This window comes from Scyliorhinus torazame, chromosome 5, assembly GCF_047496885.1.
Source record: "Scyliorhinus torazame isolate Kashiwa2021f chromosome 5, sScyTor2.1, whole genome shotgun sequence".
Lineage (NCBI taxonomy): Eukaryota > Metazoa > Chordata > Chondrichthyes > Carcharhiniformes > Scyliorhinidae > Scyliorhinus > Scyliorhinus torazame.
This window is the reverse complement of record NC_092711.1, coordinates 80,710,259-80,738,159: the sequence shown is the minus strand read 5'-3', so window position 1 is coordinate 80,738,159 and position 27,901 is coordinate 80,710,259. Positions and strand designations below refer to the sequence as shown.

At 46.4% G+C, this 27,901-nt stretch overlaps 3 protein-coding genes and 1 long non-coding RNA gene across 7 annotated transcripts; 3 read left to right on the top strand and 1 right to left on the bottom strand.

The window, feature by feature from the left end:
• Positions 1 to 132: 132 nt before the first annotated feature.
• LOC140418612 (uncharacterized) lies at positions 133 to 3,597 on the bottom strand. The gene is made up of 2 exons (XR_011945166.1): positions 3,201 to 3,597; positions 133 to 1,936 (listed from the first exon to the last, which is right to left on the bottom strand). It is a non-coding gene; the product is annotated as an uncharacterized lncRNA (long non-coding RNA).
• A 57-nt stretch (positions 3,598 to 3,654) lies between these two features.
• LOC140418608 (uncharacterized) lies at positions 3,655 to 7,431 on the top strand. Its single transcript, XM_072502140.1, has 2 exons — positions 3,655 to 3,951; positions 5,848 to 7,431. Exon 2 carries the CDS (start codon positions 6,132 to 6,134, stop codon positions 6,786 to 6,788), a length of 657 nt encoding a protein of 218 aa, XP_072358241.1. The 5' UTR covers positions 3,655 to 3,951; positions 5,848 to 6,131; the 3' UTR covers positions 6,789 to 7,431.
• Positions 6,906 to 17,168, top strand: LOC140418599 (uncharacterized). Of its 4 annotated transcripts, XM_072502121.1 has the most exons (3): positions 14,298 to 14,355; positions 15,251 to 15,305; positions 15,711 to 17,168. In XM_072502121.1, exon 3 carries the CDS (start codon positions 15,818 to 15,820, stop codon positions 17,030 to 17,032), a length of 1,215 nt encoding a protein of 404 aa, XP_072358222.1. In that variant the 5' UTR covers positions 14,298 to 14,355; positions 15,251 to 15,305; positions 15,711 to 15,817; the 3' UTR covers positions 17,033 to 17,168. The 4 variants fall into 4 exon arrangements, with proteins under 4 accessions (XP_072358223.1, XP_072358224.1, XP_072358221.1 ...); XM_072502122.1 differs by lacking the exons at positions 14,298 to 14,355; positions 15,251 to 15,305 and adding an exon at positions 6,906 to 7,030; XM_072502123.1 differs by lacking the exons at positions 14,298 to 14,355; positions 15,251 to 15,305 and adding an exon at positions 12,361 to 12,511.
• Positions 17,169 to 23,220: 6,052 nt separating this feature from the next.
• LOC140422811 (uncharacterized) lies at positions 23,221 to 24,964 on the top strand (the record flags this gene model as incomplete). The annotated part of the gene is made up of 1 exon (XM_072507717.1): positions 23,221 to 24,964. A coding segment is annotated over one exon (1,173 nt), but the record flags the coding sequence as incomplete, so codon positions are not given.
• Positions 24,965 to 27,901: the final 2,937 nt, after the last annotated feature.

The following is a 27,901-nucleotide window of genomic DNA, read 5'->3' as shown; positions in this document are numbered from 1 at the left end:
AAATTCCATTTGCCACAGATCTGCCCATCTGACCAGCCCATCTACATCATCCTGTATCAGAAAAACTGAGAGCATTTAGCCCTCAGGAAAGGCAGGGACTGCTTTTCTTTAAAAAAAGAGAAGACTGAAGTGTGACTTGACGCAAGTCTTTATTATGCAGGTGTTCAATAATCCAATAGAGAAACCTCTTTATCCAGCGAGTGGTGAGAATGTGGAACTCACTCCCACAACGGGTGGTTGAGGTGAACAGCATGAATACATTGAGGGGGAAGCTGGATCCACACATGATGGAGAAAGGAATAGAAGGCGATGCTGATGGGGATATGAAGCGGGGTGGGTGGAGGCTCATGTGGAGCATAAATACTTTTAAAATAATAAAAAATTTAGAGTACCCAATTCATTTTTTCCAATTAAGGGGCAATTTAGCGTGTTCAATCCACCTACCCTGCACATCTTTGGGTTGTGGGGGCGAAACCCACGCAAACACTGGGAGAATGTGCAAATTCCACACGGACAGTGAACCAGAGCCAGGATCGAACCTGGGACCTCGGTGCCGTGGGACTGCAGTGCTACCACTGTGCCACCGTGCTGCCTATGGAGCATAAATACTGACACAGACCAATTGATCTGACCAGCCTGGCCCTGTGTTGTAGACTCAATGCAACAGACAAATGTATTTATTTTCTAGCTACCTGCAATGGTTGTTAAAAAAAAACAACTAAAATTTAATATTACTATCCAGGATAAAATAAATGTCCTTCATTAACTTTTGTGGATACTTTCCATAGAAACGTGCTCTATCAGGCTCAATGAACATCAACCCACTCGAAGCAGAGAAGTGAGACCGGCCAATCCAGCTGAAAGAAACCCTCCGATCCTCCCACTCAACTGTCAGAATGATCATGGTTCAGTCCTGGATTTGATTAACAGCAGCAAAAATAGCAGGACCCAACCCGTGTAATTACTTGTGAACTCGCTGATGTGTCTTCAGGTGAGATGACTGAGTGAATCGTTTCCCACACAGAGTGCAAGTGAATGGCCTCTCCCCAGTGTGAACTCGCTGATGTGTCCGTACAGAGGAAGAATGAGTGAATCTCTTCCCATAGATGGTGCAAGTGGGAAACAGCCTCTCCCCAGTGTGAACTCGCTGGTGTATCAGCAAGTTGAATGAATTGCTAAATCCATTCCCACACTCTGTGAACTTGCTGGTGAGCCACCAGGTTGGATGATTGAGTGAATCCCTTCCCACATTCAAAGCAGGTGAATGGCCTCACCCCAGTGTGAACTCGGTGGTGTTTCCGCAGGGTGGATGAATCGCTGAATCCCTTCCCACACACGGAGCAGGAGAATGGCTTCTCCCCAGTGTGAACACGCTTGTGTGTCAGGAGATTGGATGAATGAGCGAATCCCTTACCACACTCGGAGCAGGTAAATGGCCTCTCTCCAGTGTGACTGCGTTGATGAATCTCTAGCTCTGATCGAGATTTGAAACCCTTCCCACAGCCCGAACAGGTGACCAGTCTCTCACTGGTGTGAACTCGTTTGTGTTTCAATAATTTGGATGAATTAGTGAAGCTCTTCCCACACTCGGAGCAGGTGAACGGCCTCTCCCCAGTGTGGCTGCGTCGATGAATCTCCAACTCTGATGGGGATCTGAATCCCTTCTCACAGTCACAGCATTTCCACAGTTTCTCCATGATGCGGGTGTCCTTGTGTCTCCAGGTTGATCAGTTGAAGCCTCGCCCACACACAAAACAAATGTATGGTTTCCCCGAGCAAGGCCTATGCAAGCTGTGTTACTGGTTAAAGCTCGTTCCACTGTCAGTTCACTGGAACACTCTCACTCAGGCCTGTGTGTGTCTCGTGCTTTTCCAGTCACACTGATGTTTAAAATCTTTTTGAGATTTCTGTCTGCAAATTCTCCCCTTCTATAATCCTGTAAATGGAGAACACAAAAGTCATTGCTATCAGTACAAGATAGAAATACAAAATCAAAAATCTAGGGCAGCACGGTAGCATAGTGTTTACACAAATGCTTTACAGCTCCAGGGTCCCAGATTCGATTCCCAGCTGGGTCACTGTCTGTGTGAAGTCTGCACATTCTCCCCGTGTGTGCGTGGTTTCCTCCCACAGTCCAAAGATGTGCAGGTTAGGTGGATTGGCCATGCTAAATTGCCCTTAGTGTCCAAAATTGCCCTTAGTGTTGGTTGAATGGGGTCACTGGGTTATGGGGATAGGGTGATGTGGGCTTGGGTAGGGTGCTCTTTCCAAGAGCCGGTGCAGACGCGATGGGCCGAATGGCCTCCTTCTGCACTGTAAATTCTGTGAAAAATTCTAGTTTCTGTGAATCCTTCTTTCATCTATCATTCCTCAAAGATCAACCCAGACACATTCTCTCCATTCTCACTGTGCTGTACCTAATATTCACCCAAACAATTCTCGTGAACGACTGATACATACTGCTCAACAGTTTCTACTCTACGCAGTCTCCTGGAATATATATGTTATGTGTACATGTAACTGTTTGAAACTGTGTAATATGCTGCGGTGGCAGAGGATATGCGAAAGAACATTATTTATACAGTGAGTGGTTTGACTCTGCATCTCTACCTATGTTTCTACATGAAATTTGATGGATACTTGAAGGAAATAAACTTGCACGAGTACAGTAATATAGGGGGAATGCAAGTGACTGGGTGACTCAGCAAAGAGTTAATAAAGACTGGAGTTGCTGTTTGATCTCCTCTGTATTGTGAGGACTAAAGATATACAGAACTATATTTTAAAAGTGGAAATAAATGATTTTATGACAGAACCATAAATATATCAAATATGTACCACATAACAACACCAGGTATATCTCTGTCCCATATTACTTCATTGTCCCCTTAAATGTCACAAGTAGGCTTCAAATAAAGTTACTGTGAAAAGCACCTAGTCGCCACATTCCGGTGCCTGTTCGGGGAGGCTGGTACAGGAATTGAACCGTGCTGCTGGCCTGCCTTGGTCTGCTTTCAAAGCCAAAGATATAGCCCTGTGCTAAACAAGCCCCTTAAGAGGGAAAGAGACCTGGGCCAACCTTTCTGGAGTCTGCACCCTCCCTGGATTCACTTCCTTTCCCTCCAGTTCCTGCAAGTCAACAATTGAAGCCTAGAATTGAAAATAAATAAAAGTGGGAGAAGAGAAAGTGTTTTACTCACAAATGTTACACACGGGAGGTTTTATTCTGTGTGAATCCCAATCTTCATTCAGAGATGGAGCAGCAGCAGCTTTGCTGGGCTGCAATGAGCAGCTTCACAAGCCCCATATTCACACAATCGAGGAAGCTGCTTTCAGCCATTGGCACAAAGCTCGCGTTCTGATTGGCTGGGTGTTCAGCCTGCTTCCGTTCACCCAGCTCCTCCCATTGGTCAATCCCTTGCATGACGACAATGGGGAATCAAATCTCGAATTTACGTAGGGGTGGGAGACACTTTGACCTCCAGACGGGCGTTGAGCTGTTGTCCAGTCCGCAGTATTCTGTTTCTGGACCCAATGGATCACGGTGTGCTGAGAAAACGTCACAAAGGACTCTGTCGGAATCGTCCAATAGGAATCACACTGCTCCGCGGTGACGTCCACAGGCGCGCGGCCACGGGAGCCCGGCTCCCACATTTGTTTCCCCCAACACCTCCTGGAGAGAAGGTTTCAAGGCTTCCGGCCAGAGCGAGCAGCCGCTCACTGATCTTACCCCCCCCCCCCCCGGTCCAAAACGGCATCGGGAGCACTGCGCTTGCTCCGGACAGCAGCGCGTTTTGCGCTTGGCCTGCAGCTGAGGGAGTGGGGGAGGGGACTTTGCAAAATGTCTTCCCATCATTTTTTTCCCAGTCCTGCAGCTTGATTTGAAACAGCACAGCATTGTTTTTTTTAGCTTCACACACAGGCTAAAGCGTCCTCCTCTGTTCAACATCTGTGAGTAAAATACTTTCATTCTCCCGCTGGGAAATACAGAGTTGTGGGACTCTGGAACTGGAATTAGAGATAAATCTGCTGAGGGGGAAATGCTGTGATTTTGTGGAACCTGTTTTTATTGTCTGAGATATTTAAAGTCAAATTTGTCCTGTCCATTCATTAGACCATTAGATATAGGAGCAGAATTAGGCCATTTGGTCCATCATGTTGTTCCGTCATTCAATCATGGCTGATAAATTTCTCATTCCCATTCTCCTGGCCTCTCCCCATAAGCCCTGATCCCCTTGTATTCAAATATTGTTTGTCTGTTAATACATGATTTATTTATGTTGATTTACGTGGGCAGCACATTAACACAGTGGTTAGCACTGCTGCTTCACAGCGTCAGGGATCTGGATTTGATTCCCGGCTTGGGTCACTGTCTGTGCAGTGTCTGCACTTTCTCCCCGTGTCTGCATAGGTTTCCTCCGGGTGCTCCGGTTTCCTCCCACAAGTCCCAAAAACGTGCTTGTTAGGTGAATTGGACATCCTGAATTCTCCCTCTACCCGAACAGACGATGGAGTATGGCGACTGGGGAGATTTTCACAGTAACTTCATTGAATTGTTAGTGTAAGCCTACTTGTGACATTGATAAAATTTATTATTTGTTTGATTTTTTAAAAAAAAAGTGAAACCTTATCCTGCAATTTAATCCATGGAAGTCCAACAGTGGAGATGGAGGCCATTCGACCTATCGGCTCTGCACTGACCTTCTGAAAGAGTACCCTACTTAGGTCTTATCCCCGTAACCTCAGTTCGCCTGCATTAGCACAGTGGGCTAAGTAGCTGGCTTGTAATGCAGAACAATGCCAGCAGCGCAGGTTCAATTCCTGTACCGGCCCCCCGGAACAGGTGCCGGAATGTGGCGACTAGGGGCTTTTCACAGTAACTTCATTGAAGCCTACTTGTGACAATAAGCAATTATTATTATTATATCCTTGGACACCAAGGGGTAATTGTAACATGGCCACTCCACCTAACATGCACATCTTTACACACCAAGAGGCAATTTTAGCATGGCCAATCCACCTAACCTGCAAATCTTTGGACACTTAAAAGAGTATTTTTTGCATGGCCAATCCACCTAACCTGCCAATCTTTGGACAGTTGGGGTTCTCTGGAAATGTGTTTATTTTCAGGTTATTGGTCCCGACAGAGATTGTAGCAACATTAATATGTGTAGTTCTTGTATGGTACATATTAAATATATTATTTATGGCTGTGCAGTCAAGTTAATTTATAATTATTTTTATTCTGTAAGATAGTACCAAAGCTACGTTACATATTTCCAGTCAGTTATTACAGTAGAGAAGGAGTCCATTCAGCACCTCGAGTCCATGCTGACTCTGTGCAGAGAATCTCATCAGTCCCATTCCCCCTCTATATCCCCATTCATCTGTAGGTTTATTTCCTTGAATATCCATTTTGGAATTTTTGATCATCTCCTCTTCCGCCACCCTTGGAGACAATGAGTTCCATATAATGATCATTCACTGCCAAAATAAATGTCGTCTTCAAATCACCTCTGTGTATCTAATGAAGTAATATCTCACACATTATTGAGCCCACTAAAATGCACTTATAAATTTAGACCAACTACTTGCATGAAGACTTTTAGATCCCTGTGTGCTGAAAAAGAAGTAGTGAGCATGAATCGAGATAAATGGCACCTTGAGAATTGGAAGTGTGTATATCAGGCACAGCAGAGTGAGAATGAACAGAGAGTGTGTGAGACGGTGATTTACAACTTTTGGGGGAAAAGAAAGGAAAGAATTTTCCATAGAAACTAAAATTATCTGTTCTGAATTTCTATCCTGGATTTACAGTGATGACTTTTGGAAAAACTGTTTTTACAGGATGTCAGAAGGGAAGGATTTTCAGACACAAATCTAAAAACAAATGCCATGCCGTGATCTGATACAGCCAATCGATTCATTGAGAGCTGAATATCATCAGATTATGAATCTAGAGTGCAAAATGTTTCTGTCAAAAGATTTTAATCATCAGTGACTGGAAAAGCACCGAGACACACATACGCTCGAACGAGAGGGTTCCAGTGAACTGACTGTGGAAAGAACTTTAACCAGTTACACAGCCTGAAGAAACATCACACCATTCACAGCGAGGAAAAACCATACACATGTTCCATGTGTGGACAATGCTGCAACTGATTGTCAAACCTGGAGAGACACAAGGACACCCACTGATGGAGAAACTGTGGAAATGTAAGGACTGTGGGAAGGGATTTCTGTTCCCGTCTGCTCTTGAAACCCATCGACGCATTCACACTGGAGAGAGACCGTTTACCTGCTCTGTCTGTGGAAAGGGATTCAGTGATTCATCCACCCTGCGAAAACATCAGCATGTGCACACCAAGAAGAGGCCGTTCACCTGCTCTGAGTGTGGGAAGGGATTCAGGGATTCATCACACTTGCTGACACACCAGCGGGTTCACACTGGGGAGAGGCCATTCACCTGCTCTGAGTGTGGGAAGGGATTCAGGAATTCATCACACCTGCAGACACACCAGCGAGTTCACACCGGGGAGAGGCCATTCACCTGCTCTGCATGTGGGAAGGGATTCAGTCAGTCTTGCAACCTGATTGTTCACCAACGCGTTCACACCGGGGAGAGGCCATTCACCTGCCCCGAATGTGGGAAGGGATTCAGCGATCCATCTGCCCTACAGAGACACCAACTTGTTCACACTGGGGAGAAGCCATTCACCTGCTCAGTGTGTGGGAAGGGATTCACTCAATTATCCAACCTGCTGAGACACCGGCAAGTTCACAAGTGATTCCATTGGCTGGATTCTGCTGTTAATCACATTCAGGACTGAACCGTGTTCTTTCTGACAGTTGGTGAAGAGGGAGGATCAGAGAGTTTATTTCTGCTGGACTGGCCGGTTTCATGACTTTGCTTCCAGGGGGCTGATACTATTTGAGCCTGGGAATGCACATTTCCACTCATTCAGCCCATCACGTTCCTGCTGGTTCCGCGAGAACAATTCAGTGAGTCCCATTTTCCTGTTCCATCCCGGTAAGTGTCTGTTCCATCCCGGTTAGTGTATTTTCCACAAGTGTCCTTTCTAAATTATTCCATCATCTCCGTTTCTCCCACACTCATGGGACGTGTATTCCAGGTCATTACCACTCACTTGAGAGGCAGACAAGACAAAGAGGTTAGGAGGTGGCCATTCTGCCCATCCTGATCATGCTGCCTGTTTGAAAGAGCTACCCAGTTAATCCATTTTCCCTGCAATTTTCATTTCCTTTCTTTTGGAAAACAGTCTCGCAATGCAGGCAGCGGATTCCAAATCACAAAACGTCACTGTGTTTTCAAACAAATAATTCAGGAGAAAGTGTGTTTGGATTTCAACATGGTGTCAAAGACATGGTCATTTTATAAAATTAAAACATGAATCTTTATTAATGACTAAATGTACCATGTGCAAATTTGTGGCCAATTGAAAAAAATGCATTTATATTACACCTCTCACGACCGCAGGACTTCCCAAAGCATTTTGCAGCCCATGGAGTACTTTTGAAGTGGAGTCACTGTTGCAGTGTGGGAAAATGTAAGGAGGCCTGGGGAGTCATTTTTAGTTTTAAAAATCAATCTTGTTCATACTGTATTCATACTGTAACCATTGTTATAAGTAACAAGGTCAAGGAAGCCATTTTATCTCCAATTTCTTTCAGCTGTTTCACATTCAGTAACTCTTCTTTATTAACTATAGATTGAACTACATAAAGCCACTGATGATGAAGGTGATAATTAAGTTTTCACAGTAACTTCATTGCAGTGTTAAACTGAAATTGAACTGGACCAGCCACATTAATACTGTGGCTACCAGGGCAGGTCAAAGGCTAGGAATCCTACGGCGAGTAACTCACCTCCTGACCCCTCAAAGGCTGTCTACCATCTACAAGGCACAAGTAAATGTAATGGAATACTCTCCACTTGCCTGGATGAGTGCAGCTCCAACAGCACTCAATAAGCTTGACACCAATAAGGACAAAGCATTCCGCTTGATTGCTCCACCTTCCTCAAAACTTCAAACCCTGCACCACCGACAAAAAGTAGCAACTTTGTGTACCTCGACAAGATCACTGCAGTAACTCACCAAGGTTCCTTTGGCAGTACCTTCCAAACCCACAACCCCTACCATCTAGAAGTACAAGAGCAGCAGATACCTGGGAACCCCACCACCTGGAGGTTCCCTCCAAGTCACTCACCACCCTAAATTGGAAATATGTCCCCGTTCTTTCACTGTCGCTGAGCAAAATCCTGAAACTCCCTCCCTCACAGCACAGTGGGTGTACCTACACCTGAAGGACTGCAGCGATTCAAGAAGGCAGCTCATTACCACTCTCTGAAGGGCAACTAGGGATGGGTAATAAATGCTGACCTAACCAACGATGCCCACATCCCATAAAAATGAATTTTAAAAATGTAAGCCTATTTGTGACAATAAGAAAGATTACTAGATTATTATTAGTAATGAACCTTGATTCGGCGATGCTGAGTGCTGCAAAACCCCAAACCCATTGTGCTACATTAGATGTGATCCGCAATTGGATACTATTTGTTAAGCAATTCTGACTGTTGTAAGAATTACGCTGGCACCCAATTTAAGATTATCATTTGGGCTTTCAGAGTGGTGCACATCTGTGTTCCAGAAGTTACATCTGTGAATACACAGAGCCCTGATCGATGCAGACAGAAGAAGCTAGAAACTCATATGCTTGCTTGAACTGAACAAAATAGTGACAGGTGTGTTCCATTGGCTGGATTGCGGGTTTGGGATGTGGAGCAAGGACAGCAGCGCAGGTTCAATCCCATTACCGGATGAGGTTATTCAGGAAGGCCCCTCCTTCTCAACCTTGCCCCTCGTCTGGGATGTGGTGATCCTCAGGTTAAATCACCACCAGTCAGCTCTTCCCCCTCAAAGGGGAAAGCCGCCTATGGTCACCTGGGTCGATGGCAACTTTACATTTTACATGGTTCATTCCACAGGAAATGCCCTGATTCAATCAGAGTCAACCTGCCTGGTTTGAGTTTAAACAAAGCTTGACTCATCAGTTAACTGGTACACTCTCCACGGCAATGCCTCTCCACGGCAATGCCTCTCCACGGCAATGCCTCTCCACGGCAACGCCTCTCCACGGCAACGCCTCCCCATGGCAACACCTCTACCAATCAGAGTCCACTTATCAACAAATCAACACTCTCTTCTCATGAAGTTTAAATTGTTGTTCCCTTTAAATTTTCTATTCTTGCGAATGTCCTGATGAGTGGAAGATGAAAAGCTTCAACTCTTTTCTCGATGTTTTAATTACCGACCAGTCTGTAATGCTTGAGTAAGAAGTGAGCCTTCATTGAGTTACAATTACTTAATCAGTAGTTATAGTGAAAGGCTCAGTTTTATTTGTTGTAAAAATGTAAAAGCCTAATTGCTGTGTATATAAAGAATGTGCAATGAGGATAAATGTACCGGCAAGAGAGACCTTCCAACTCTGATTAGCCTCAACATTTGAAATGGTATGAATAAGGAATTGTACAGAATCAGATAAAGGGATATTATGAAACAGTTCAATTGTATTCCTATCCAAGGTAATGAGAGATGGTGATATAAGTAATGACCATCCAGTCATAAATTAATCTAGTGATCAAATTGAACAATTTTCATGTTGCAACAGGCCCAACTCTTGCCTTTGACAATGTGCCGCAGAGGAGAATGTTAAATAAGTTTAAGAGCCCATGGTGTTAAGGGTAAGATCCTGGCATAGATAGGGGATTGGCTGACTGGCAGAAGGCAGAGAGTGGTGATAAAGGGGTCTTTTTCAGGATGGCCACCGGTGATTAGTGGTTTGCCTCGGGTCTGTGCTGGGACCACAAATTTTCACAAAGTACATTAATGATCTGGAAGAAGGAACTGAAGGCACTGTTTGCAGATGATAAAAAGATCTGTAGAGGGACAGGTTGTATTGAGGGGGGCTGCAGAAGGATTTGGATAGGCTAGGAGAGTAAGCGAAAAGTGGCACCTGGAATACAATGTGGAAAAGTGTGAGGTTATGCACTTTGGAAGGAGGAATTTAGGCATAGACGATTTTCTAAATGGGAAAATGCTTATGAAATCAGAAGCCCAAAGGGACTTGGGAGTCCTTATTCAGGATTCTCTTAAGGTTAACGCGCAGGTTCAGTCGGCAGTTAGGAAGGCAAATGCAATGTTAGCATTCATGTCAAGAGGCAAGAATACAAGACCAAGGATGTACTTCTGAGTCTGTATAAGATCTGATCAGACCCCATTTTGAGTATTGTGAGCAGTTTTGGGCCCGTGCCTAAGGACGGATGTGCTGGCCTTGGAAAGGGTCCAGAGAAGGTTCACAAGAATGATCCCTGGAATGAAGAGCTTCTCGTATGAGGAACGGTTGAGGACTCTGGGTCTGTACTCGTTGGAGTTTAGAAGGATGAGGGGGGATCTTATTGAAACTTATAGGGTACAGCAAGGCCTGGATAGAATGGACATGGTGAGGATGTTTCCACTTGTAGGAAAAACTAGAACCAGTGGACACAATCTCAGACTAAAGGGACGATCCTTTAAAACAGAGATGAGGAGGAATTTCTTCAGCCAGAGGATGGTGAATCTGTGGAACTCAATGCCGCTGAAAGCTATGGAGGTCAAATCACTGAGTGTGTTTAAGACAGCGAAAGATAGATTCTTTATTAACAAGGGGATCAGGGGTTATGGGGAGAAGGCAGGAGAATGGAGATGAGAAAAATATCAGACATGATTGAATGGTGGAGCAGACTCGATGGGCTGAGTTGCCTAATTCTGATCCTATGTCTTAGGGTGAGCTCATGGTCACTTTGGAGGATAAAAAGAGGTTCCAAAGGTCTTGTTAGCCAAGTGCTAAAGACTACCAAGGCTACGTTCCACAGAAATTGCTGTCAGAGAAGGAGCCTGAGAGGGTTAGACTTCTAAAGATTGGTCACCTGCATGAAGTTGTGAATGTCAATGTCTCAAAGTTGTTCAGTAAACCTTTATCTTTGAATAAACTTATTTATCTTGGGGATCACTGCACAATGTTCAGTGCCATTCACAACTCCTCAGATACTCAAGCAGTTCATTTCCAAATGCAACAAGACCTGGACAATATCCAGACGGGTTGATAACATTCAAGCCAGTCAAGTGCCAGGCAATGGCCATTTCCAATAAGAGAGAATCTAACCAATGCCCCTTGAAATTCAATGGCATTACCACCTCTGAACAGTGCTAACCACTGTGCCGCCCATAAATGTAATGGAATACTCTGCCTTTGCCTGAGTGGAGCTCCCAACAACAGGCAAGAAGCTTGACACCATCCAGGACAAAGCAGCCCACTTGATTGGCACCCCATCCACAAACATTCACTCCTTCCACTACTAACAAACAGTGTGCAATAGTGTGTAACATCTACAATATGCACTGGTGAAACTCACCAAAGCTCCTTACACCTTCCAAACCCCCAACCACGTCCATCCAGTAGGACAAAGACAACAGATATATGAAAACACCATCACCTGGAAGTTCACCTCCAAATCACTCACCATCTTAACTTCAAAATATATTGCCATTCCTTCACTGTCACTGGAACTCCCTCCCTAAGAGTACTGTGTGTGTACCAACACCTCAGATACTTCAGGGGTTCAACAAGGAAGCTCACCACCACCTTCTTGAGGTCACGTAGGGATGAGCAATAAATGTTGGCCGAGCCCGTTAATGCACATCCCTTGAATGAATAAAAATTAACAATAATGAACTTTATTAGTGTCATAAGTAGGCTTACATTAACACTGGAATGAAGTTACTGTGAAAATCCCCTAGTTACCACACTCCGGTGCCAGTTCGGGTACACTGAGGGAGAATTCACCTAACAAGCATCTATGGGACTTGTGGGAGAAACCTGGAGCGCCCGGAGGAAGTCCACGCACACACGGGGAGAACGTGTAGACTCCGCACAGACAATGACCCAAGCCAGGAATCTAACCTGGGACCCTGGCGCTGTGAAGCAGCAGTGCTAACCACTGTGTTACCATGCCACCACCTTTCACTTAAACTGTCCTGGGTATACACAAGGCAGCCATCTTGAATCCTACCCCTGCCATTTCACATTATCCAATTCATATCCAGGTTATAAATACCTACGATTACCTTTCTCACAAGTCCCTATTATTTCTGCAGCAATTATAAATCGACCAGGCTGCTACTGTTAGGTGACATTTAAACTACGAAGTACAATTGTGACTTACTACGCTTATTTTGCTTATCTCCAGACAAACTAATTCTACATCTGAGATGTAATTCTACATCTAATCAAGGGCTGGTTTATCACAGGGCTAAATCGCTGGCTTTGAAAGCAGACCAATGCAGGCCAGCAGCATGATTCAGTTCCCGTACCAGCCTCCCCGAACAGGTGCCGGAATGTGGCGACTAGGGGCTTTTCACAGTAACTACATTGAAGCCCACTTGTGACAGTAAGTGATTTTCATTTCATTTCATTTTCACATCTTCATCTTCTGAGCCGAGATCATTTCTCACGACTGTGTTGATCTCAAATGTGATCAACAGAACTAACCCATACCCTTTCATCTCGTCCTATCCTAAACTAAAGAGCTGGTAATTGACTTCAGGAAGCAAAGTACTGTACACAGCCCTGTCTGCATCAACGGGGCCGAGGTGATGATGGTTAGCAGTTTCAAATTCCTAGGGGTGCACATCTCCAAAAAATCTGTCCTGGTCCACCCACGTCGACGCTACCACCAAGAAAGCACAACAGCGTCTATACTTCCTCAGGAAACTAAGGAAATTCGGCATGTCCACATTGACTCTTACCAACTTTTACAGATGCACCCTAGAAAGCATCCTATCAGGCTGCATCACAGCCTGGTATGGCAACTGCTCGGCCCAGGACCGCAAGAAACTTCAGAGAGTCGTGAACACCGCCCAGTCCATCACACGAACCTGCCTCCCATCCATTGACTCCATCTACACCTCCCGCTGCCTGGGGTAAGCGGGCAGTATAATCAAAGATCCCTCCCACCTGGCTTACTCACTCTTCCAACTTCTTCCATCGGGCAGGACATACAGAAGTCTGAGAACACACACGAACAGACTCAAAAACAGCTTCTTCCCCACTGTCACTAGACTCCTAAATGACCCTTTATGGACTGACTTAATTAACACTACACCCTGTATGCTTCATCCGATGCCAGTGCTTCTGTCGTTACATTGTATATGTTGTGTTGCCCTATTATGTATTTTCTTTTATTCCTTTTTCTTTTCATGTACTTAATGATCTGTTGAGCTGCTCGCAGAAAAATACTTTTCCCTGTACCTCTGTACACGTGACAATAAACAAATCCAATCCAATCCTCTGTGAAGTCAACTACTCCGGAATATTCAGTGTCCAGCCTCAGCAACTTTCCAAACACATCCCTGTATTGGCTGCGATACCATGCACATTTATTTCTATCTCTGCCATCAGTTCATCTATCTTATTACAAATACTGGTGTATTCAGATGGAGAGCATTTAAATCTCTTTCTATCCTGTTTCCCTACTTTGACCCTCTGTTGCATCTATTTGTACATAAGAACATAAGAACTAGGAACAGGAGTAGGCCATCTGGCCCCTCGAGCCTGCTCCGCCATTTAATGAGATCATGGCTGATCTTTGTGGACTCAGCTCCACTCTCCGGCCCGTACACCATATCCCCGAATCCCTTTATTCTTTAGAAAGGCATCTATCATTTTCTTAAAAACGTTTAAAGAAGGAAGCGTTTAAAGAAGGAGCCTCAACTGCTTCACATATCTGATAACTCTGGTTATCATTGCCTGTATTGCTACTTTGACTATTGCCTTGTCTTTGCTCGTTAAATTTGGAGGGTATTACTTTTTTGTTCGCTATTTAATTCAAATCTAAGATGCTCATGCTCCCAGAGGAGAACCTCTTGCTGTATGCTACCGATGTTGCTGGCAATAACATCTACCACAATCACTACGCCTACCCTCTCCTTCTCTGTATTCTATGGAGCAGATCCCCCACCATTCAGAATGCGGACTTAAGCGTTTTACATCTGTGGTTCAAATTATAATCGGACCACGAAAGGTGAATTTGTATTCAACAATATCTCGTCGTAATGGCGATTCGATTACCCAGCATGCACCGAGAGGGTGAATATGCCCTCACTTCACTACGGGAGATCATTGCGCGTGCGCACTACCGCTCATGCCGGAGCGTGCGCAGTGCGGGTGTTGGCAGTGGGCGGATGGGTTGATGTTGGATTCGCAGGAAGAGCAGAAAGTGATTGGAGACAGCAGGTGAGTGAGGTTAAATTGAGGCGGTGGCCGATAGGGGAGGCTTCATAAACACCCGGTGCAGGAAGGGAAACTTTAATAAAACCGGATGGAGGCCTTATACCACAAATGAAAAGCTCGAGGTCCCGTTTTTGCAGCCGCCATCTTGGACAATAGGCGACGCTGCAGCCATCTTTATGGGGGGCACTGGACAGCAGAGCGCATGCACGGCCGCCATCTTTATTGGGGGCAATAGGATCCGCCCATGAGACCAGGGAGGAGTCGGTCAGTCTTGCTATAGTGGGAATAGGCGGTCCTGTTGGTGATGTGAATGTGTGCTCAGAATCTCGGTTTGGGAATTAGTAAATAGTTTACTTCAGCCTCAGACAATCCCCAGGGAGAGGGCTGGAGTCAGTGGCTAAGGAGTTTGTACTGGGGACTGAAGGCAAAGATCTCGCTCTGCCCCATATTCAAATAGAGGCAATCCAATACAGTCAGGCAAGTCACGAAGATGACCCGGTCCATCTAGAAGGTGCAGTTTTAGGGTTTGGGAAATTGTAGTTCAGTTGTAGGTTTATAAAATACCTCTCCATTGCTCTGTGTCTCCCACACCTTTTCCTGTCCCTCTGCTCCCATTCTCGCTCTGTGTCTCTCACTTCCCCTCGCTGCTTCTCTTATCACACAATGCTCTACCCCATAGGGTTGTGGGTGTACCATCATTGAATATATTTAAGGCTGAGATGCAGGGAATTGAGGGCGGCATGTTAGCACAGTGGTTAGCACTGTTGCTTCACAGCGCCATGGTCCCACGTTCGATTCACGCTTGTTCTCCCTGTGTTGGCGTGGGTTTCCTCCCACAAGTCCCAAATACGTGCTGTTCGGGGAACATTGTGAATTCTCCCTCTCTGTATTCCAACAGGCACCGGAATGTGGCGACGAGGGACTTTTCACAGTAACGTCATTGCAGTGTTAACGTAAGCCTACTTGTGACAATAGTACAGATTATTATTATTTTGGTCTCTTGGGAAGTCAAAAGGATCTGGGGAACTGATGGGAAAGTGGAGTTGAAGATTAAGATCAGCCATGATTGTGCTGGATGGCGGAACAGGCTCGACGGGCCAAATGTTCTACTTCTCCTATTATGTTGTTACAGAGGTCAGAGTCTTGTCTCGGTCCACAAAGGTGGCAAGTTCTCTTCCCTGAAAGACATTAATGAACCAGTTGGTTTTCTGCAAAATCCAGCAGCTTTCATGGTCATTGTTTTCCTAGTGCCGGCCCCACAAATGACCAGATTCATTCAGCTCAATTTCAGAACCTGCCTTTGTGTTTTTGTGTTTTTTTTCTCACTCCCTATTTTCTGTTTCAAATCAATTTCACAGAATACTCGAAAGGGAGGATTTGCAATCAAGAAACACAAAGCAAACCACGTCATAATCGGACGCAGTTCCCCATTTAGTTGTAAACTGAATATCGATTAATTTTTAACATGGAAGAAAACGGCAACATTCACAGTGAGGAGAAACCCTGGAAATGTGGAGAATGTGAGGAGGGATTTAGATCCCCATCTGAGTTGGAATCTCATCGACGCAGTCACACTGGGGAGAGGCCGTTCACCTGTTTTGCGTGTGGGAAGGGATTCGCTCGATCTTCCAACCTGCTGCAACACCAGCGGGTTCACACTGTGGAGAGAGCATTCACCTGTCCACAGTGTGGGAAGGGATTCACTCAATCCTCCCAGCTGCTGAGACACCAGCGAGTTCATAGTGGGGAGAAACCATTCATCTGCCCCGAGTGTGGGAAAGGATTCACTCGCACATCAGGGCTGCTGACGCACCAGCGAGTTCACACTGGGGAGAGGCCATTCACCTGCTCCAAGTGTGGGAAGGGATTCGCTCAGTCATCCAACCTGCTGAAACACCAGCGAATTCACACCGAGGAGAGACCTTTCAAATGCCCAGACTGTGGGCAGTCCTATAAAAGTTCCCTGGACCTAATGCGTCATCAAATTGTTCACACTGATGAGAGACCGTTCAAGTGCTCTCACTGTGAGTCTGCGTTCAGGCGATCAGAAGAACTCACTGTACACCTACGAATTCACACTGGGGAAAGACCGTTCACCTGCTCAGAGTGTGGGAAGCGATTCACTCAGTCATCTGCACTGCTGACGCATCAGCGAGTCCACACTGGGGAGAGACCATTCTCTTGCTCAGAGTGTGGGAAGAGATTCACTGATTTATCCACCCTGCTGAAACACCAGAGTGTTCACACTGATGAGAGACCTTTTAAATGCTCGGACTGTGTAAAGTGCTATAAAAGTCCCCGGGAACTGATGTATCATCAACGTGTTCACACCACTGAGAGACCATTTAAATGTCTAGACTGCGAGAAGTGCTACAAAAGTTCTGGGGAACTGATCCGCCATCAACGCGTTCACACTGACGAGAGACCATTCAAGTGCTCTTACTGCGAGACAGGTTTCAGGGGACCAGAACAACTCACTGCGCACCAGAGAATTCACACTTGGGTGAGGCCATTCACCTGCTCCAAATGTGGGAGGGGATTCACTCAGTCATCCACACTGCTGCGACACCAGCGAGTTCACACTGGGGAGAGACCATTCGCCTGCCCAGAATGTGGGAAGGGATTTACTACCTCATCCACCCTGTGCAAACACCAGCATATTCACAATGAACAACAGTGATTGGATTTTGTGATTAATCATATCCACACTGAACCATGTTTATTAGGGTCTGTTTCTGCTGATGTTCGTAAACTCGAGCCCATATATCTTCACTAATATTGTCGATAATGGTCAAATAAATCAGTTTTGTGCTAAACACAGTGTGTTGAGTCTCAAACACAGCTTAGTTCTTTTTGGAGTGTTCTCCCTCTCCCCTGTCTCCTCCATCCTCACCTCCAACAACAAGTGTGAGGAGCTCATGGAGTTTCTTTGTCACCAAGGTTGAGACAATCTGATCAGCTGCCTCTGCTGCTTCCCTCCCACTAACCCACCAGGCCAAACTATTTCTACATTTCCTCAAAGTCTGAGCCCTGAACTACATCTTTCTCCCGTTTCTCTATCTCCTTCCCTCTCAGAGCTCACCTTGTCCATGAGACCCACCTGCTCCCTTGACCCTATCCTCAGAAAAATGCTGACTATCCAACTTCTCCATGTGACTGATATCCTTAATGATTCTCTCTTAAATTCACTATCATCAATCATCCTTTTTTTAAAAAAAGTGTTCATCCCACCATCTTTGCAAACTAGCATCCCATCGCCAACCTGCCTTTCCAAAATTCTTTCAATCTGTGTCCCCCGAGGATCTGTCCTCGGCGCCTCCTATTTCTCATCTACAAGCTGCCATGAGGTGACATCATCCAAAAGCACCGTGTTAGTTTTCACATGGACACTGACAACACCCAGCTCTACCTCACCACCATCCCTCTCCATTCCTCCACTGTCACTAAATTATCAAACTGCTTATCCCACATCCAGGACTGAATGAGCAGAAAATTCTTCCAATTAAATATCGGGAAGATCAAAGCTATTGTCTTCAGTCACCATTAGAAATGCCGTTCCCTAACTCCCGAGTCCATCCCTCTCCCTGGGAACTGTCTGAGACTGAAGCACTCTCTGCACAATCTCCGTGTCAGATTTGACCCCAAGATGAGTTTCTGACCCCATATCCACACCATCACTAATATCAGATATTTCAATCTCCATAATATCACCTGTGTCCATCCCCACCCCCAGCTCATCTGCTGCTGAAACCCTCATCCATGCCCCTGTTACCTTTGACTTGATGATTCCAATACATTCCTGTCCAGCCTCTCTCATTCACCCCACACGGAAACGTGAGATCATCCAAAACTCTGCTACCTGAGTGCTTTCTCACACCAAGTCCTGTTCACCATCAGCCCTGTGCTCACTGACTTTGCTCCTGGTCTGGTAATACCTCAATTTAAAAATTCACATCCTTGTTTCAAATTCCTCCCTGGCTTCGTCCCTCCCTATGTCTGTAATCTCCAGTCGTGCTCTCTCTCAGATGTTTGCACTCTTCTCATTCTGGCCTCTTCACATCTCCGATTTAAAAAAAAATGTTTTTTATTGGATTTTTGTACAGAGTATATTTTGCCATTATGTACACAGGATATATGTATATACATGTAAGTAGGCATCCGTTTGTGCCGGCGAGGCACTTCCGGAGGGCAATCCTCAAGTGGGCCTGGTGCCGGTGATGGCCCTCGCTTCTCCCGGTCGGATTTTGCCGCCGTTGTCTTTCGTGCACGCTGCCACTGCAGCCGGCCCTCCCGTCCTCCACCTGTATTCTCCTTTTTCTCTGTTCCTATGGATGTCAGGTTGGTTAACGTCCCCCCCCCCGTCCCCCCCCCCCCTACCTCCCTGGCTCGCCTCTATTGTTCCCTATCCCTTCCCTCCTCCCACCCCACCCCCGCGGTTCGCCTTTCCTTCCTCTTAGAATGAGTTGTTCTTCCCCCCCCCCCCCCCCCCCCAATCTCTCGTTCTATCTCACCCTCTCAGGCTTTGGCTGCTTTCCCCTGGTTCCTGGCTATTCTTCTCCTTGTTTGTTGGCCACAAACGAGTCCCGGAACAATTGGGTGAATGGCTCCCATGTTCTGTGGAAGCCGTCGTCTGACCCTCGGATGGCGAATTAATTTTTCTCCATTTGGAGAGATTCTGAGAATTCGGACAGCCAGTCTGCTGCTTTGGGTGGTGCTGCTGACCGCCAGCCGAACAGGATTCTACGGCAGGTGATCAGGGAGGCAAAGGCAAGGGCGTCCGCCCTCCTCCCCAGGAATAGATCTGGCTGGTCTGAAACCCCGAAGACCGCCACATTCGGGCATGGCTCCACCCTCACCCCCACCACTTTGGACATTGCCTCGAAGAAGGCAGTCCAGTACCCCACAAGTCTGGGGCAAGACCAGAACATGTGGGCGTGGTTGGCCGGACCTTCTTGGCACCGTTCACATCTATCATCCACTTCCGGGAGGAACCTACTCATACGGGTTCTTGTTAAGTGGGCTCCATGTACCATTTTTAGTTGCGCCAGGCTGAGGCTTGAGCAGGTGGAGGTGGAGTTGACCCTATGCAGTGCTTCGCTCCAGAGTCCCCATCCTATCTCGATCCCCAGGTCCTCCTCCCATTTCCTCCTTGTTGCGTCCAGTACGGTGTCGGCCCCTTCTGCCAGTCGGTTGTACATGTCGCTGCAGTTTCCTCTCTCTAATATGCTTGTGTCCAGTAACTCTTCCAGTAATGTCTGTCGTGGCGGTTGTGGTTAAGTCCTTGCCTCCTTTCGTAGCAAGTTTCTCAGCTGCAGGTACCTTAAGCTCGCTCCCCCAGGTCATCTGGAATTTCTCCGTCAGTTCGTCCAGAGTCGCAACCCTGCCATCGGTGTATAGGTCTCTGACTGTCAGTGTCCCCTCATCCTGTCTCCACATTTTGAAGGTGGTGTCGGTCAGTGCTGGTGTGAACCTATGGTTGTTACAGACGGGAGTATTGTCTGACATTTTGGTCAGGCCAAATTGTTGCTGTAGCTGGTTCCAGGACTGAAGGGTGGCTATCACCACCGGGCTGCTGGAATGTTTTTTGGGTGGGGATGGGAGTGCCGCTGTGGCAAGGGCCTCCCCTTACTGGAGGCCTCCTCCACGCGCACCCACTCGGCTGCTGGCTCCTTGATCCATCCCCTTACTCGCTCGGCTGTCGCCGCCCAGTGGTAAAATTGTAGGTTTGGGAGGGCTAGCCCTCCCCTTGATTTTGTTTTTTGTAAGACTTTCTTTGTGATCCTAGCATTCTTCCCCCCCCCCCCCCCCCCCCCCCATACGAATGCCATGATTAGTTTTTCTACTGCTTGGAAAAAGGCCTTGGGGGTGTAGATCGGGATGGCTCTGAGTAGGAAGAAGTACCTCACATCTCTGATTTTAATAACTCCACCATTCGTGGCAAGACTTGGGTATGAAACTCTGAAATTCACTCCCTAGAAGCTCCATCTCTCTCCTGATTAAAGATTGTTGTTAAAATCTGCCTCTCCAATCATGCGTTTGTCCATCTGTTCAAATATCTCCCGATGTGACTCAGTGCCAATGTTTTACTTCATGAGTTTCCCCTGAAACACAATGGGATGTTTTATTACATTAATCATGTTGTATAAATACAAGTTGTTGCTGTTTCATGACCGCCAGTTAAAGCAGAGTAAGATTCCACAAACAGCAGTCAGATGAGTAACTGATGTTTTTTCGTGCTGTCAGTTAAAACAGGAATGTAGGTCCCACTGCAGCAGGAGAACTCCCCGGTGAACAGGATGTGGAGTTGAGCTCTCCTGAGCTGAGAGTGGAGCTGATTGAGCTGTCAGGCATGTCGTGTATCCGGTGTACACAAGTTACAAACCTTATCTCATACTTTTAATGTTCTCAGTAAGTACACAGTCCATGCAAACCAATGGGTGAAATGTGGTCAGACAACCCACACTCTCAAACCAAGTGACAGACACCATCCAATACAACGTCTATGGATTTCTCTTCAATTCCCCAGACCTTTGTCACACTGTGAGCCACTTCAAAGTTCTTGCTCTCCCAATATAACTCTGGTTGCTAAGCAATAGTCTAGATTTTCTAAACCCGTACATTTGCTTTACTTTCTGTATACTGTACATGGCAGAACCCTTAGGAACATTAACATACAGAGGGATCTAGGTGTGCAGGTCCACAGTTCCCTAAAAGTGGTAACACAGGTGGCCAAGGTGATTAAGAAGGCTTATGGTCTGCTTGCCTTCATCGGCCGGGGCATTGATGTTTGAAACCTTTTGGAACAGGGAGCAAGGATTCCTATCTTGACTTTGGAATCGCTCATGCTAGTTGTGTCCTAATGAATCGAGATATTTCCGACTGCAAATCCTTCCATTCCAATCCATTGTAAACACATCAATCAAAGCCATCACTGCCAGGACAGGATAGAAATTTGAAACTGATATTCTAGTTATCACACAACATTCTCTCCTTCAATAATCTCTCCCTCAATGTTAACAAAACGAAGGAGATTGTCATCGACTTCAGGAAGCGTAGTGGAGAACATGCCCCTGTCTACATCAATGGGAATGAAGTAGAAAGGGTCGCGAGCTTCAAGTTTTTAGATGTCCAGATTACCAACAACCTGTCCTGCTCTCCCCACCCCCAATGCCGACACTCTAGTTAAGAAAGCCCACCAACGACTACTTTCTCAGAAGACTGAGGAAACTTGGCATGTCAGCTTACGGCTCTCACCAACTTTTACAAATACACCACAGGAAAGCACTCTTTCGGGTTGTATCTTGGCTTGGTATGGTGTATGGTTCCTGCTCGGCTCAAGACTGCAGGAAAGTACAAATGGTTGTGAATGTAGCCCAATCCATCATGCAAACCAGCCTCCCATCCATCGACTCTGTCTACAATTCACGCTGCCTCGGAAAGGCAGCCAGCATAATTAAGGACCCCACACATCCGGGACATACTCTCTTCCACCATATTCCATCAGGAAAAAGGATATAAAAGTTTGAGGTCAAGTATCAACCGACTCAAGAACAGCTTCTTCCCTGCTGCCATCAATCAGACTTTTGAATGGACCTACAACGTATTAAGTTGATCTTTTCTCTGCACCCTAGCTATGATTTGACATTACATTTTGTAGTCTCTCTGTATACTAATACATGACAATAATAAACCACATCTAATTCTCCTCTCTCTAAACTATCCACAGACTTCCTCCTATCAATTGTAGCCCTAATTCTTTTGGCTATCCTCCAAATTTTGCCCAGTTCTTCTCCCCAATGCTGCTGACTCTCGGATTCTATTTCACACTCAGCTATTTACCTCCCTAATATGTCACTCTGATGTCTAAATCTTAACACCTGAATTTAACAATTTTTGCTGAACTGGAGTCATAATTAATTCCAGTGACGACCCACATGAATTTTCTGTCCGGGTGGGTTCACTGCGCCATCTCCCGACCACCTGTCCCCCAGTGCCAGGAGTTCAGACACTGGCTTCCAAACGAGCAATGGCGGCTCCAGCTCCCACAAGCCTGGGAAATCGCTCCATTCACCGCGCGGATGTGCGCATGTTCACCGTAAGAAGGGCTGCGCATGTGCGGAGATTTGCGCTTTCTATTGGTCAACAGTTGGGTGTGATTTGGAGTCAAAGTGGCTCCAAGCGACATAACGTCCGCTTTCCCATTGTCTTTGTGCGGGGCATTGACCAATGGCAATTGTCGGGAGACCGGAAGAACTTTATTCCTCCAGCCAATCAGAGCACGGCTTTGGGTCAATATAGGACACACATATGTCCAGTTTTGTAATATGGTACATATTAGATAGAGTATTTATGGTTAAGTAATAAAGTGCTAAGTATTTCTAGTCTTGCGATATAATGCTGTAACTAAGTTATACATTTCCAATCATAGTGAGAATGCGGGAAAAATTTGTGGGATGGAGATAAACCGATTCAGGGGAAAGCGAGAGGAATATTTTACAGAAACTAGCATTGTCTGTTCTGAATTTCTGTCCTGTACTTAGTGAAGACTTTTGTAAACTCCTTTTACAGGATGTCAGAAGGGGAGGATTTGCAGCCAGAAACCTCAAAATGCATCAAGACTTAACAGAGCCACTCGAATGACCAGAACCTGAATGCCATCAATCTTTGAATCTCGAAGGATAAATTGTCTGTTTTGGCCGTCACATCAGTATGACTGGAAAGGCACCAAGAAACACAGATCTGAGTGAGAGTGTCCAGTGCACTGACTGTGGAAAGGGCTTTCACCAATTATACAGACTGCAGAAATATCACACCATTTACAGCGGGGAAGAGACCGTACACATGCTGTGTGTGTGGACCAGGCTTTAACTGATTGTCAAACTTGGAAAGACACAAGAACACCCACAGCTGGGGAGAGACCATTCGCCTGCTCCAAGTGTGGGGAAGGAGACTGCTCCCCATCTGCCCTCAAGATTCATCACTGCAGTCACACTGTGGAAAGGCCGTTCATCTGCTCGGAGTGTGAGAAGGGATTTCTCCAGTCATCTGACCTGTGGAATCACCAGCAAGTTCACACTAGGGAGAGGCCTTACATCTGCTCTTGAGTGTGGGAAGGGATTCACTCAGTCATCCCACCTGCGGACACACCAGCAAGTTCACACCGGGGAGAAGCCGTTCACCTGCTCGAAGTGTGGGAAACAATTCAATCATTCATCAGACCTTCTGAATCACCAACATGTTCACACAGGGGAGCGACCGTTCACCTTCCCCGAGTGTGAAAAGGGTTTCACTCAGTCATCCCACCTGCTGATACACCAGCGAGTCCACACTCTGGAGAGGCCGTTCCACTGCCCCAAGTGTGGGAAGTGTTTTATTCAATCCTCACACCTAGTGACACATCAGGGCATCCACACCAGGGAGAGGCCATTCAACTGCCCCGAGTGTGGGAAGCGTTTTATTCAATTATCGCACCTCGTGACACACCAGGGAGTCCACACAAGGGAGAGGCCATTCAACTGCCCCGAGTGTGGGAAACGTTTTATTCAATCATCCCACCTAACATCACATCAGGGGGTTCACAGCAGGGAGAGGCCTTTCACCTGCACTGAGTGTGGGAAGCGTTTTATTCAATCATCTCACCTAGTGTCACACCAGGAGATTCACACCATGGAGAGGACATTCACCTGCCCTGAGTGTGGGAGGGGATTCATTCTGTTATCGGACCTGCAGAATCACCAGCAAGTTCACACTGGGGAGAGGCCATTCTCCTGCTCTGAATGTGGGAAGGGATTCACTCGTTCAGCCAACCTACAGGCACATCAACGCGTTCACACCAGGGAGAGACCATTCACCTGCTCTGAGTGTGGGAAAGGATTCGCTCTTTCATCCGATCTGCAGAGTCACCAGCAAGTTCACACTGGGGCAAGGCCATTCACTTGCTCTGAGTGTGGGAAGGGATTCATTCAGTCATCCCATCTGCAGACACACCAGCAAGTTCACAAGGATTCGCAAAGGGATTTACTCAGTCATCCCACTTGCTGAGACACCAGCAAGTCGCTAAATGATGACTGGGACTGGATTCTGCTGTTTTTGCTGCTGTGAATCACATCCAGGACTGAACCATGTTCATTCTGACACTTGGTGAAGTAGGAGAGTTGGAGGGTTTCTTTCTGCTGGACTGGCTGGTGTCAGACTTTGCTTCCAGTGGGCTGATGCTGAGCCTGGGAGAGCACATTTCCACTGAAATTATCCACAAAAGCTGCTGAAGGACATTTATTTTATCCTGGACAGTAAATAGTGTTTTTAATAACACTACTGGCAGATCTAAAATAAATACATTTGTCGCTGTTGCATTGAGTCTACAGCACAGGGCCAGGCCAGTCGGCTCAATTGGTCTGTGTCAGTATTTATGTGACACATGAGCCTCCACCCTCCCTCTTCATCTCCACCATCAGCATCTCCTTCTATTCCTTTCTCCCTCATGTATGTATCTAGCTTTACGTTCAATGTATTCACGCTGTTCATCTCAAACTCGTTTTTAAAAATTTTAGAGTAACCAATTCATTTTTCCCAATTAAGAGGTAATATGTGGCCAATCCAGCTACCCTGCACATCTTTGGGTTCTGGGAATGAAACCCATGTAAACAAGGGGAGAATATGCAAACTCCACACGGATAGTGACCCAGAGCCGGGATCAAACCTGGGACCTCGGTGCCGTGAGGCAACAGTGCTAACCACTGCATCACCGTGCTGCCCAAGGCTAAAGAGGTTTCTACTGAAATTATTGAACGCCTGCATAATCTTAAAGACTCCCATCAGATCACCCTTCAGTCATCTCCTTTCTAGTGAAAGGCAGCCGCAACCTTTCCTGAGGGTTAAATATTATTCTTGTGAACACTTGTTGCACCTTCTCCAGTGTCAATTTCCTTTTTCTAAATAGCGATCACCAATGTTGACAGAGCTCCCAGTGTAGTCTAACCCTGGTTCTAAACCAGTTAAACAAAACCTCCCTGCTTTTCAATTCTATCCCTCTGTAATGGGACCCGATATATGGGCCCCACACTTTCGGAAAGATGTGACTTTCTCAGAGAGATTGCAGAGGAGATTTATGAGGACACCAGGAATGAGCAACTTCAGTTAGTTGGAGTGACTGGAGCAGCTGAAATTCCTCTCTTTATATCACAGTCAGTCAGCAGAGATGGAGGGCACTCAGCCCATCCTGGCACAAAGGAAGATGGTTGTGGTTGTTGAGGTCAATTATCTCACCTCCTGAACATCACTGAAGGAGTTCCTCAGGGTAGTGTCCTTGGTCCCAACATCTTCAGCTACTTGATCAATTACCTTCCTTTCATCATAATGTCAGAAGTAGGGATGTTTGCAGATCACTGCACAATATTCAGCACCATTCACAGCTCCTCAGATACTGGCACAGTCCATGTCCAAATGCAGCAAGACCTGGACAATGTCCAGGCTTGGGCTGATGAGTGGGAAGGAAACGTGGGCCACACGATTGCCAGACAGACAATGACCAGACAAGGCCCAAGACCATAAGAAACTACAGAGAATCCTGAACACAGCCCAGTCCATCTGGCGAAACCTCCTCCCATCCATTGACTCCATCTACACCCCTGCTGCCTTGGGAAAGCGGGAAGCATAATCAAAGACCCCTCCCACCCGGGTTATTCTCTCTTCCAACCTCTTCCATCGGCCAGGAGATACGATCGTCTGAGAACACGCACTAACAGGTTCAAAAAAAGCTTCTTCCCTGCTGTTACCAGACTCCTCAATAGCCCTCTTGTGGACAGAACTGATCGCTCCACACACCTTCTCTACTGAGTAGTACTCACTCCATATGCTTCACCTGGTGCCTGTGTCTATGGATTTACATTGTGTATTTATGTATGTCATATGTTTTTTCCATCTTTTGAACATTCTGTCTGGACTGTACGCAGAACAATACTTTTCACTGTACCTCAGTACACGTGACAATAAATCCAATCCAATCTCCAACAAAAGAGTATCTGACCATTACCCCTTGACATTCATTTGGCTGAATCCCCACCACACCTTGGAGGTTACCATTGACCAGAAGCTGAATTGGACTAGCCACATACATATTATGGCTGCAAGAGCAGGTCACAGGCTAGCAATCTTGTGGTGACTATCCCACCTCCTGACTCCCCAAAGTCTGTCCGGCATCTCCAAGGACGAAGTCAGGAGTGTGATGGAATACTCTCCCCTTGCCTGGATGAGTGCAGCTCCAACTGCACTCAAGAAGCTTGGCAAAACTCAGAACAAATCAACCCACTTAATTGGCATCTTTTCCTCATTCACTGCCCCACCACTGATGTACAATATTGGCTGCGTGTACCATCTACAAGATGTTGTAAAAGAAGGTATGTTGCCTCCCGGGTGCCAGGGCCAGGGATGTCTCGGATCGTGTCTTCAGGATCCTTAAGGGGGAGGGGGAGCAGCCAGAAGTCGTGGTGCACATTGGTACCAACGACATAGGTAGGAAAAGGGGTGTGGAGGTAATAAACAAGTTTAGGGAGTTATGCTGGAATTTGAAAGCCAGGACAGACAGAGTTGTCATCTCTGGTTTGTTGCCGGTGCCACGTGATAGCGAGGCTAGGAATAGGGAGAGAGTGCAGTTGAACACGTGGCTGCAGGAATGGTGTAGGAGGGAGGGCTTCAGGTATTTGGATAATTGGAGCGCATTCTGGGGAAGGTGGGACCTGTACAAGCAGGACGGGTTGCATCTGAACCAGAGGGGCACCAATATCCTGGGAGGGAGGTTTGCTAGTACTCTTCGGGAGGGTTTAAACTAATGTGGCAGGGGAATGGGAACCGGATTTGTAGTCCAGCAACTAAGGTAGCCGATATTCAGGACGCCAAAGCGTGTAATGAGGCAGTGGGGAAGGGAACACTGACAAAGGAGAGTATTTGCAGGCACGGAGATGGGTTGAAGTGTGTATACTTCAACGCAAGAAGCATCAGGAATAAGGTGGGTGAACTTAAGGCATGGATCGGTACTTGGGACTACGATGTGGTGGCCATCACGGAAACTTGGATAGAAGAGGGGCAGAAATGGTTGTTGGAGGTCCCTGGTTATAGATGTTTCAATAAGATTAGGGAGGGTGGTAAAAGAGGTGGGGGTGTGGCATATGTGAGAAATATGAGAATGACTAGAGCGAGGGTAGGTCCGATCAAGGACAGTAGCGGGAGATTGTGTATTGAGTCTGAAGAGATAGGAGAGGTCTTGAATGAGTACTTTTCTTCTGTATTTACAAATGAGAGGGCGATATTGTTGGAGAGGACAGTGTTTTAAACAGATTGGTAAGCTCGAGGAAATACTTGTTAGGAAGGAAGATGTGTTGGGCATTTTGAAAAACTTGAGGATAGACAAGTCCCCCGGGCCTGACGGGATATATCCAAGGATTCTATGGGAAGCAAGAGATGAAATTGCAGAGCCGTTGGCAATTATCTTTTCGTCCTCACTGTCAACAGGGGTGGTACCAGGGGATTGGAGAGTGGCGAATGTCGTGCCCCT